Source organism: Vombatus ursinus, unplaced genomic scaffold (genome assembly GCF_900497805.2).
Source record: "Vombatus ursinus unplaced genomic scaffold, bare-nosed wombat genome assembly UNPS02011700.1, whole genome shotgun sequence".
Lineage (NCBI taxonomy): Eukaryota > Metazoa > Chordata > Mammalia > Diprotodontia > Vombatidae > Vombatus > Vombatus ursinus.
The window spans coordinates 6,924,478-6,937,667 of NW_020951478.1; the positions used below are offsets into that span (position 1 = coordinate 6,924,478).

The 13,190-nt window shown below is 38.5% G+C and overlaps 1 protein-coding gene across 2 annotated transcripts in view; it reads right to left on the reverse strand.

Moving 5' to 3' along the window:
• Nucleotides 1–13,190, reverse strand: part of RNASEH2B (ribonuclease H2 subunit B) — an 85,017-nt gene that overhangs the window by 29,667 nt on the left and 42,160 nt on the right. For both annotated transcript variants that reach the window (XM_027856908.1, XM_027856907.1), the window contains exons 6-7: nt 6,832–6,896; nt 4,023–4,128 (exon numbers count right to left, since the gene is read on the reverse strand). In XM_027856908.1, coding sequence (XP_027712709.1) covers nt 4,023–4,128; nt 6,832–6,896 — 171 coding nt within the window. The remainder of the gene's footprint in view (nt 1–4,022; nt 4,129–6,831; nt 6,897–13,190) is intronic.

Below are 13,190 nucleotides of genomic sequence, written 5' to 3' on the forward strand. Positions count from 1 at the left end.
ACCCTCTCACTTCACAGATGAAGAGATGGACTTGCCCAGAGTCACTGAGCTGCTAAGAGTCTGAGGCAGGAGATAAACTCGGGTCTTCCTCACTCCTAAGTCCAATGCTCTTTCTTCTGCACCACCAAGTTGCACAACTTTCAATGATGCTGCAGAGCTGTGACACATGAGGAGATAGCAGCAGCAGACAAGCCAAAATGACCTTGGGAACCAAAGATGTATCGCCTGTGATGCTGTCTGCCAACAGCAGCTACACTGAAAATTTACTGGGCTCCTCTTAAGTGTTGAGAACACTTCTAGGCACTCTGGGGAATATTAAAAGAAATCTGAGACACTGTCTCTCCCTAAAAGAAGTTTACAGTCTGAAAAGCAGCAATGATGAAAGGTCTCTTCAGCCACCCCTGCACATATGGGTAGGGAGCATTTCAACGTGATTGTTTTCTTATATGGATAACAATGGTCACTTTAAGGAACTCTCACTACATTATGCAAACATTAAGAAGTCATATTCTTTTGTGAACTACCCACTTTTCTGTACTTAAACTGTTTTTTTAATATGACTACCGATGGCCTAATGAATATTTTTTAAAATAGTCAAAAAAGCAAAAAGAAAGGTTCTTGGGTGTTGTTGTTTTTTTTTTAAATAAAATTCCTGAGTGTAAAAGTAATTTTCCATAGCCTCATTCCACAATGAATAAGATTTCTTAAACTCCTTAATTAAGTCATTCACTCTTTATGAAATTCAGAGGTAACCTTTAACAAACATTCAAAATAAGCATAACTAACATTATTCTACCCTCCCTAGAGCCTCCAAATTACACAATGAAAAAACAAAAACTAAATGATGTATGAGGAGCACAAAAAGTGTCCTCATCTTTCTCTTGTTACCTGGGAAACTATTTTGAACTACAGGCACTCCCCAGCTTTGAGAGGTTCTATTCCAAAAGTTCACTTGTAAGTTGGACGTTTATTTGCAAGCTGAAATATAAGACTCCTTCATCCACATCAAGACCTCTCTAGACGCCATGGCCCTTTCCAAATGATTTTTAAAACCATATCAGAAATGAAGTCATCTTGTTTTTTAGGATTACTGATGCCTAGGGGAAAGGGATTTCAGGGTCAGCTTAACCCAGAGGGGAATAGGGTCAGTGCATCCTACAGCAGAAAGAACTGAATCTGGATTCAGATGCCCAAGTCCCAATTTTGCTACCAATATTAACTATGAGACTTCAGGCAATTTAATTAACCTGGGCTTCTGTAAAATGAGGGGAACCTTCTAAGGTCCCTTCCAGCTCTAAATCTGAGTCAAAATTAGAAAAATAATATGTTCCAAATCAGAGTTCAAGGTACAAGAAAAGAGTACCCTTTTCCCACCAGTCACAGAAATAGCTGGAATCTCACCACTTCTAGCATGGTACTGGCTGGCAGACTGTGCAAGGAATGTTTGTAAGATGACTGCCATTTATTATGCTGTGAACTACTCTTCAAATTTCTTTTTAAATAAAATGACTCAAGCTGTATATATCTGAGTTATACAAAGGGACAGTGGCACAATGGTCTCTGTGAATAGTCTTGAGATTTCTAGAAACCAATCACAATGCATAAACATACAGGTAAGTAGAACTCTTCTAACTATCAAACAAGGAGAGGGAGGAATTGAAAGAATGTTGTTTGGCAGGTATCTATTGAACCCCCACAGTTAATTATAGGCTTCAGTTTCCTCTTGTATGAAGTAAGGAGGTTTCACTATACGTTCTCCAAGTTTCCTCCCAGACCTAGAATCCTGTGTTCTATAATTCCAATCACAAGCTTAGGTACAGTCATTTGCAGAAAGGACTGACAGCCTGAACCCAGAAAGATAAGAAGAGACAGAGATGAAAGAACAGATTTCAGAACTGTGTCAGCTGGGTCTGAAGCCGGAAGTGATGGATACTACAGTTATGTTAGGGATTAAGTCTAGCTGAGCTAGACAATAGATTGAAAGCAGAGAATCAAAGAAGTCATGTAGTAGATCAACTAGTTTAGTTGAGACATAGTGCCCAGTGAGTTGTTTATCAAAGACAGTGCAGATCAGAGATGGGGAACCTGTGGCCTTGAGGCCACATGTGGCCTTCTAGGTCCTTGGGAGAGGCCTTTTGACTGAGTCTAAGTTTTACTTAACAAATCTTTTTATTAAGGGGATTTGTTCTGTGAAGTTTAGATTCAGTCAAGGGGCTGCACTTGAGGATCTAGAGGGCTAGCCTTGAGGCTGCAGGTTCCCCACTCCTGGTGTAGATTAACCCAGTTTAGCAGGGGAAGCATTTATTCAACATATAAGCTACATACATCAAGGAAACCTTATGGACAGTTCTTAAGACAACGAGGATACTGAGGTTTACAGTTCTAGAAGAGTGAGCTACCCTGAGTACACGTGTTTTCTTCACTTAGGTGTCTTCTTTGCAAATTTCTGTGTGGGCCCACTCTTCCCCTACAGAAACCTGAGTGCTTTGGTGGGGTTAACCCAGGTTTATTTGTGGACTGTGATATAATTACTTTTCCTATATTTGCTTTAATATATGAGATATTATTATGTCTTTTGCCTTACTGCTAAATAAATGAGTATTCATAAAATCTAAAAGTGCGATTACTGTGAGTAGCTGATTGTGTATATAGAAATACATCATGAGGATTCAAGACCTGGAGTGTTGGACAGGGGGAATATATTCCCTCACAATAGAGTGACTCCTAGGACTCAGAGGGAGTTTGAGTATAACTGATGGAAGTCCTTTTCTGGGAACCTAAACCTGCTTGTGAAAAGGCAGACTGGAAGTAAGCCAGTCCAGGGAGTGAGCAGGTATCCACACATCTAGGTGAGAGATGTGAGGTCTTGCAGAGTGGGTGGCCAACCCATTAATCCATTATTTCTCTTGAGAAGCATAACCACTGAGCAGCGACTTGTAAATCAATCAACAAGCATTTACTAAGTGCCTACTTTATACCAGGCACTATGGTAGGAAATGGGAATACAAAGATGGAAACTAAATGGCCCCTGTCCTCAAGGGATTTATATTCTATAAAGATGTTCATCTAGGTGATCCAATTTAATTCATATCTAAGGCATTACTCCCATCTACGACATCTAAAATAAATGGTTAATTAACTTCTACTTGAAAAACTGTAGTGATGGAGAACAAACTCACAACCTATGAAGCAGCCAATTCCTTTTCAGACAGCTCTAATTGTTATTGGTCCTTACACTGAACCACTACATCTGGCATCAAGTGACCCATATCTGAAGCCTGGCTCCGTTACTAAGTCACCTCACCTCTGCTGGTCATCTTAATCTATAAGGTCCCATCTAACTTTAAATCCTTTTACGTCATAAAATCTAACTCTGTAACTGCTGCTCTTTTGTTCTTGTTTTGCTCTCAAAGCAGAAGAAGTCTTCCACGTGAAAACCTTTCAGATTTCTGAAGACAGCTGTCATGTCTTGTCTTCTCTGATTGAAGTACCCAGTTCTCTCATACCATCCTTGGAAGGCGTGATTTGAGTCTTCAACTTGTAAACTTATCTATTTTTTTCAATTAGAATACACAATAATCATGCACATAATTGAAAAAGTGCCCTACTTTTCTTCCTGTAAAGTACACTAGTTTTGAATCTAAGTCAAGCTTTTAATATTTAAGCAAATATTAATAAAAGGAAGTCTGCCGCAAAATGGCACTTGAATCAGAAAAAAATTACATCCCTGTTACATGTTCTCACAAAAGAAATAAATATCAGAAATGAAATAAAAATAAAAATAAAAGGCTTTAAAAATTTGCAGATAGGTATTGAGCTGCCAGCATCTTACTCTATTCTAAGATGGCTGCTGCTGCAATATATCAGATGCAAGTCCCACCTCAGGCACTTACCAGCTACATGACCCTGAGGAAGTCATTTAACTTCTCTGTATCTCAGTTTCCTCATCAGTGAAATAAAAGGATAGATCTGAAGGCAGCTGTGGTCCCTTCTAACCTTAATCTATGATTCTATGAACTTACCTTCTTTGACATCAGAGCCATGGTCACCCGGGACAAATGTGGCGGACAAAACTCGGGCACCTACATTTACATTGCTGATTTTTAAAGCTCTCACAGTCTGATCCACCTACAGAATGATAAAAATGGGAAGAATGAAGGAAATCAGTGCCTATTAAAAGAACACTTGAGCCTTTCCAATTTGGAAAACTATGCCACAAAGACTGAGGAAGAAAATAACATAAGGCTTTGTAGAGGCCAATAAAGTCGCTATTTAAGGGACTGAGGAATGAGTATTTTAGGTTCTATAAATACCTATACAGTACCCCACAAGATCAAAGATGACTCTAGACTCAGAAGAAAATTATAGAGAAATGATAACACTTCAGTTTATTCCTAATATATGTATATCTAAAACTCTAACTTAAAATTTTCCCTAAGTGCAATAAGCATGAACCTCTGCTTACTCAAAGAAATATAAATTCACTTAAACCATTAACAAGGACTGAGTAAGGGAATATTAGATGAGGCACCAAGATTCTATTCAAACATTTTCATCAGCTCTTATTCCATACATAAAAAGCTGGGGAATGCTACAAATCTTACAAGGCACTGCCATGATAATTTAGCAAAATTAAAAGTGAAAAATCAGTGATCTATTTTGTAACATCTCACCCTTTTCCAAGGCTGACAGGACATTGGCTAGAGTTTCATTAGGTCAATTTACGTTATCTAGACTCAAAGGACACCTACCCTATATTATACTGTCACAGGCACAATTATGAACATAAAATGTAGAAACACAGGAAACACTAAATTCTTACTGGTCCCGGAAACCTCATAAAAGGATGGTCTTCAACACTTCTGTCTTGGACAAATTTTTATAGCAAATTTGGATGCACTGACAGCAATTCTTAGCCTGGAGTCTGTGAACTTTTTTTCCCATATATTTTGATAATTGTATTTCAATATAATTGGTTTCCCTTGTAATCTTATGTATTTTATTTTATGCATTTAAAAACCTCTCTCTGACAAGGGGTCCACAGGCTTCACTAGACTGCCAATGGGGTGCATGACTCAAAATGCGTTAAGACCTCCTGGTTTAGGATAACAAGGTCATTGCTTCCCAATCATATATTTCTGCTGGGCAAATAAGTTTTACTTAAGAGTGTGTTAATAAAGGACATCCTATGGTGTTTAAACTAATAAAAGAAAGATCCACCCTTCTCCAGCTTGTCTCCACAGGACATGTCTGCTAAATGACTGATCAAATAGCAACAGCCTGACTTTGTGCTTATTTGCCAGGCTACCAATAGTATGTAAAACAGGAGAACACCTGATGCTCTCTGGCATGGCAGATCCATACCTCTATTAAGAACCCCAGGTTCTTAGGGAATGAGCTGACAGGAATTCAGATAGAACAGATAACTGTGTTAGCTTCTGACAAAAATAATAATAATAATAATAATTATAACTGATCCAGGTAGAGCTTGAAGACCAGTTGGCAGTATCAGTACATGATCTTTTAGAACTAATATCAATTAGTTGCCAATGGCTTCCACAACTTAGTGCTAGTTATATTTAGTATATCAAACATAATCTTATGACTAAATGACTATTAAGGGGAGTAACTTGCATTTCTAGACCTGATTCCTCCCATATCTTTTATCTCCTTCAAGACCTCTCTACTTGGATATTGTCTCCCAACCTGAATCAAGATCCTGTTTCTACTGCTTACTTGCTATTTTACATGTATGAGACCCAAATTGTATAGAATTAGTCTGGGTCCTTTCTAGAAAATACTAGGGAGGTTCTGTGAAAGTGAAACATCCTCATGAGAAATCTGAACATATGAATGACTCTAATTAAGGTAAAACAAAATGAATAAACAATCAGCCTTGAGAGCAGAAATGCAACCTAGACTCTTAACTAATAGATCTGTAAATATTTGTTCACTGTTTTGATGTTCATTAACCTGCATCTTTAGCCATAATTTTAGTATATCTTTATTAAGGTTGATATGAAGACAAAGACAAATCTTATGAAACTATATAATCATCTACAAATAGTCCAGTAGAAATTGTCCAAATGAGGACATAAAAATTATAGTTAATTGAAAAATATCTTGAATTTAGCATGATGCCTGGCACATAGTAGGTGCTTAGTAAATGTTTACTGACTAATGTTTATCAACTAGTTGAACTACAGTGAATTTAAAAATAGTATGAAATTTTAATTCAATGTTACTAGTATTGCAATTTATTTCATACTTATTAACTCATAGAGGTAAGTTGAGGTTTTTTTATTTGTTTAACTAGACTTTGAACTCACTGTTTTCCAGGTCAATAAAAATATTTTTCACCACTTTGCCCATATTCAAACTGCCCCACTTTACATGGGTGCCTTGTCATATTTGTCTGTATGTTTCTGTCTAGATGGCAAGAGGAAGTCTAGTCCAGTGTCAGACTTGGAAAGAGGAAAGACGTAAGCTGTAGTCCTTGTTCTGCAGCTTGCTAGCTATGTGACCTTGAGTAAGTGGTTTAACCTCTTTGAGTCTCAATTTCCTCACCAGTAAAATGAGAATAATAATATTTCCATTACCTAATTCATACTGCTGCTGTGGGGAAAGTGCTTTGCAAACCTTAAAGAACTCTAGAAATGAATAATTATTATTAATAAGCTTTTAATTGGATCAGACTTGGCAATTCTCATGTAGCTTTTCTGGCTCAGTTCATTCTACAAAGCTGTTTCAAATCAAATAACTTGTTATATTAATACTCCCACTTTAAACAGGCAGGCATTTAATGCTTAAAAAACAAACAAACAACTATACCTTTTTATTCAGCCACTTCAATGTTTTCTCCTTGCTGTACTTATAAAACTTCTTATTTCCAATTTCTAGGTTAAAATAAAGAGGAAAAAGAAAATCAGAGCTATGGGTGTAACCCAAAAGAAACTCAAAAGCTACCTGATATGCATGTTAGCTTTCAGAATTTATCTAATCACGCAAGTGAGATACTTCACTGAGAAAAAAACAGTTTCTTGCTTTCCTAGTCACAAATAACACATAAAGAGGTATAGAAACATTTTAAAGACTCATCAAACTAACATATGAGTTACTTTTTCTTTTCTGAAAATTTAAGATCACCTCAGTATTTATGAAAAGTCCATTCCCTAAAATCACATGGGAAAACCCTACTTATAGTTGTAGATCTGCCACTGACAAAAACCATGCAACTACAGAGCAAGTCGTAACATCCTTGGGCCTCAGTTTCCTAATCTGTAAAACAAAGGAGTTGACTGAAAAGCTCTGGGAACTGTCTTCCACTTTCAACAGTACATGATCCTGTAAATTTTAACAATAGGAACCAAGCTTACAGAAGAACTGGCAGGCTGTTACATAACCTTAACAAAAAGTTTGTTAATCACTCCATTCTGACATGAAAGGATTGGTATAATACTAAGAAAAGATTCATATAGGAATCATAAATGTATTACCAGTATGACCAGCGAATTATCTCAAAAAATTCAGATTTACATTATAATCAGCCTGTTCCTGTATGGGGATAAAAGTTACACTTCCCATAAAACACATTCCTCCTTGCCCACAATGTATCTAAGCAGCTTTGAATACCATTAAACAAATGTACCCATCTGCAACATTCTTCAGTTCAAGAGAGTATGTATTTTCTTTGTAACTAGCAATGGTATCGCTTCCACTCCAATGCTTCCTCCCCTCCACCATGAATATTCTTATGGCCACTGTAAATTACAACGCCAGATTGGTGTTTACCACATGTAACTCCATGGTAATTATCCCAAAGAGTTATGTAGAATGACTTTTTTCCCTTCCTCTACATGGAAGTAATGGGAATGGAAACTGTTTGGACAAGGAAACCTCACTGTATTTGCATTAAATCATTTGTACCAATACTAAATGATCTGCATCCCAGTAGGGCTGGGAGGTCCCAGGACTCCATTGCTGTATATTTCTTCTCCATTTTTACTGCAGATTTCTCAAAATTAAGACCAACAATAAGGTAAGAAGTAGTGGCCTTATTCCATTTTCCCCACAGTCTTAAGTGTCTTCCTTGGAATAACAGAAAGGAAAAATATGTACAAATGGGATTTTGTCAGAAATATAAGACCTCCTGCCCATAAATTTCTTGCCTATTGGTTCAGGGGACTACCTGGAAGAGAGTAGGGTCACTGGGGAAACATTTTTCAGAATCAGGGCAGAATATAAGGGGAAAAAAATTGTTGTTTTTTTTTCTCAGAAGTAAAGGGCATTCCCTATCCTGTGATCTACTAAACACTTCAGAGGAGCCATAAGAATTTACTCATAAAGAAGGTTCTGATGGTGGCCGGAGATGAAGAAAACATACAATTTTATTCTGTGTTAGCAACTTGCTAATATTACTACGGGTATTAAATTGTGACAAGTAGTCACGGGAAACTGCAGCAAAATTGGAAACATATTCTATTTTTAAGGTAAATATTTGACAAATTATCTTACTTTTCCATATGCCCATGTTTTGGACAGCCTGTCTTTTTTGTATTACCTTTATATTTCTTTCAGAGGATGCATAGATTATTAGAGGTATTTGTCCTAGCCTTAAGATGGCACCCTGCATACAAGCAACCACATAAACCTCTGTAGGCTTACTCTCATGTATGTCTTTGGCTCCAAAAAAGCCTTTTGAACTCACAGTGCTTATCTGCTCCATTTTGCAAATGTTGTCACAAAAGTCATACCCAATAATGTCACATAACCATTTTTTAAAAGCCTTAAAAATAGAATTACTAGTTCTCCAATATGTAGGAGCCCTTAAAAGAATGGATCATGCGGGATATTTTTCATAGAGACTTTAGTGCAAAGAGATAGGGTGATACAACTAATGCCTAAGCAGGAATGCCTCAACAAATACTCCAGAAAGTGGTTATCCATTCTCCATTCAAAGCCCTCTAATAATGGAGAACTTAGTAGTTCAAGAGAAAACTCATTTCAGTTTTGATCATCTCATAAATGTCAGGAAGTTCTTCCTTATACCATGCCCCCACCCCCAATCTCTGTGCTCCTAGTTCTGCAGTAGGGGGTCAAGGAAAACAAATATGGCCCCTTTTCATTCGTTCATAAACAGTAAGTATCTACCATGAACAAAGTACCATGATAGATGCTGGAAGAGATACAAAGCTTAGCCTAGACAGGTCCCTAGTCCTCAAGGAACTTAAAGTCTAGTAGGAGTCTTCTACATAATGGACCTTTACATATCTGAAGGCTGCTATCATATCCTTCATAAACCTTTTTTTCCCCAGGCTAAATATCTCTAGTTCCTTAGAATAAGAAGACAGCGGACATTAAAGAAAAAGGATTTCAAATGCTTAGAAAAATCATAGAAAGAAGCACAAAAAATAGTGCAGTAGGAAAAATCCTAAATGATATGAAATTAAACTAGAATGAAGCTAACTATATTTAAAAAAAAAAGCAGAATCTATCTCCTATATTTTTCCTCTACCTTTACAGTCTCCAGTTCTAATTCAAGATGGTGAATATAGGTCATCTTTTGCCTCTTATATTTTTCAGATTATAAGAAACAGTTGAACTATGAAACTATTTCCAAAATATGTCCATAAAATAGTCATCTGTCTCCACACTACAATGACAAATAAAGAGAGTAAGGTACAGTGAAAAGAACATAAGCCTAGGAGACAAAAGACATGGACTCTCATTCAATCTCTGCTAATAATGAGTTGTGTGACCTTAGTTGATTCACTTAACCTCTATGGGCTTCAGAGGATCATGGATGTAGAGCTGGAAGATTTATAGATTTAAAGTGTAAAAGCACCTCAGAGGCCCACTAGGACATTCCTCCACCCTAATTTTACAGATAAGAAAACTGAGGACAAGAAGGTAAATGATCTGAGTGAAGTTTTACATAGCTTAAGTGACCGAGAAAGACCCAAACCTAGGTCTTCAGATTCGGAAACCAGAGTTCTTTTCACTGCATTATGACTCCTCAGTTTTCAACAAAGTCAACAAGCATTTAAACACCTACCATGTACCAGGAACTGTGCTAAGGGCTGTGAATGCAAAGAATGCAAAATCTTTGATGTCAAGGAGCTCACAGTCTAATGGAGGAGACAACATGCAAATAAATATACATGTACAAGATACATAAAGGATAAGTTGGAGGTGATCTTAAAGGGAGGCTCTAGCATTTAGGGCTACGGGAAAAGGCTTTCTGGAAAAGGTAGAATTTTAGCTGAGACTTGAAGGGAGCCAGGGAGATGAAGGAGAACACTCCAGGCACAAGGGATAGCCGGTGAGAAGATACGGAATCAAGAAAGGGAATGTCTTGCCTGAAGAATGGCAAAGAGGCCATGTCACTGGTTCATACTTGGAGGGAAAAAGTAGAAGAAGGCTGCAAGGGGCCAGAATACAAAGGGTTTAAAAGCCAAACAGAGGATCTATGTTTGATGCTGGAGGTAATAGGGAGCCGCTGGAGTTTACTGAGTAGTGGAGGTGCAACATGGTCAGACTTGCACTTTAGGAAGATCACTCTGATAGTGAGGTGTTGGACAAACTGGAATGGAGAGATACTTGAGGCAGGGAGACCAACTGAAAGGCTACTGCAATCTAGTCCAAGTGTGAAGTGATGAGGGCTTGTACCAGGTAGCAGCCATGTTACACAAAAGAAGGTACATGGAAGACGTTTTAAAGGTAGAATCAACAAAACTTGGCAACAGACTGAATGTGGGGATGAGAAAACGTCAAGAATCAAGAGTCAAGTGAAGAGTCACAACACTTAGTGTTGTAAGACTGGGTGACTGGGAAGATAGTAGTCTCCTTGAAACTAACAGGAAAGTTTGGAAGAGAGGAGGGTTTAGGAGGGGGGATTCAACTTTGGACATGTTAAGTTTTAAGATGTCTACAGGACCTCCAATTGGAGATGTTCAATGGACAATTGGAGATGTGAGACTGGTGGTCAAGAGAGAGGTCAGGGCTGGATAAATAGATCTGAGAATTATCTGCATAGAGATAATTTAATCTATGGGAGCTAATAAGACCAAGGGAAATGGTATTGAGGGAGAACAGAAGACCCAGTACACAGCCTTGGGGACACTCATGATCAATGGCCTTGACCTAGATGAAGGCCCTGCAAGAGTTAAGGAGCAGTCAGATGGATAGGAGAACCAGGAAAGAAAAATGTCACAAAAACCCAGAGAGAAGAGAATATAAAGTGAAAGGGGTTACTGAGAGTTCCCAAGGCTACAGAGAGTTCAAGAAGGATGAAGATTAAGAAAAAGTCACTTAATTGGGCATTTAGGAGGTCACTGGTAACTTTGGAGAGAGCAGTTCTGGGTGAATGATAAGATCAGAAGACAGACTGGAGAAGAAGTGAGAAGGGAAGTGGAGATTCTGATTGTAGATCATGTCCTCAAGGAGTTTAGCTATGAAAGTGAGAAGAAATATAGCTAAACAGAGATGGACAAATCAGGTGAGGTTTTTCTGGATGGGAGAGTCTTTGTAGGCAGCAGGGAAGCAGTCAACAGACAGGGAGAGATTGAAGATTAGTGAGAGAGTGGGGCAATCTGCTGGACAGGATAAGATGAAATAGGATCACTTGTCTGTGTAGAGGTTTGTCTTGATAAGGAGTTAGGCCACTTCTTCGTATGAGACAGGGATGAAAGAGAAAATAGTAAAGGAGAGTGATCTAAGGTAAGAGGGAGGGTAGGAAGGAGCTCTTGGCCTCAAATTTTTCAATGAAGTATGAAGCAAGGTTTCCAGCAAAAAGAGAGGGAGGGAAGAAGGAAGGGAGAGAGAAAGAGAAGGGGAAAAGGGGAGAGGGAAAGGGAGGAGAGAGGGGGAGAGTATGTGAGAGCATGTATGTGTTAGAGACAGAGTGAATGTGTGTATATGTGTGTGAAAGAGAGTGTGTGTGTGTGGGTATGTGTGTGTGTGTGTGAGAGAGAGAATGTGTGTGTGTGTGTGTGTGTATGTATGAAGGGGGGTGCAAAGGGAGGTTCGAGAAGGGGTGAAAAGGTTTGGAAAAGCAGGTGAGTGGAATAATGAATCGATTAGGGACATATAAAAGGACTGCCTTGCTATAGTAAGGTTATGCTGAGATTACGTGACAAATATTTGCAATGGATCCAGTCAGCAGTTTTGCAATTTTCCCCAGCTCTGCTAAGCAGCATGTGAAGAAGACTGAAGGCAGTGGATGGTAGAAGTAATCCAAAGTTGAGCTTTCCAAAGCATGACTGGATGAAGTAGCAAGGGACTCGTGTAAAGGAGAGTGTAGGGTTGGACTGGTTTACCAAGGGAGTCAAGATAGGGCAGGAAGGAGGATGTAGCCAGTGTATGAGGTGATTGCCTGGTAAAGAACTAATGGGTGGAGGGATTGCAGGTCACTGTGTGGACAAAAAACATGGCTGGGGTTGTAAGGGAAAGCTAAAGATGGAGTGATAAGTTCATGAATATGGAAGTGGAATACTTGTGAGCGATGTCAAGATCAAGGGCATGACCATTTATCTCCGTGGTAAACTGGAGTGAAGTTCCAATCTCCAAACTCCAATCTAGGAGTTAAGTTGAGAAAGTGGGAATTTAGGGTGTTTGAGACACGATGAGTATGTAGGCTGAAGCACTCTACCATAGGGCAGGAGTCTGGGTGTAGAGAAAGACCATGAGCAAGGCATGAAAGGAAGAAGAGTGTGTCTTCAGGTTCTGAAGATAAGAGCTACCAAACTGTCAACTGGGTGGTAAATACGGACTGAATAAATTTCAAAGGAGGAAAGGTTACTAAGTGGTGGAGGCAGAGGGAGCATCTAAAAGTGGCAATGGACAGACAGGAATATTCCAAATCTCCCACCATAACTGGTGAGTCTGGGAGAATGAATGAAAGCACAACCAAAATCCCAAGCGCACACACACAAATGCAAACTCGCACACCACATACACATACGCACACACGTTCAAATTTGCTCATTTTTATAGTTATAAGTACTAGAAACCAATAAGGGTAACAATTGTGAGAGTGCTAGCTTGATGACAATTAATAGCATATACCTTTGCTTGTCTTTAAAATGCAATGCACACTTAATATTTGTGAGAGTTTATTGACTGAGTTTTATATTATGTGTATATATTGAAAAAGCTTTTCTCCCTAATATGTCTGGTGCCTATAAAACCAG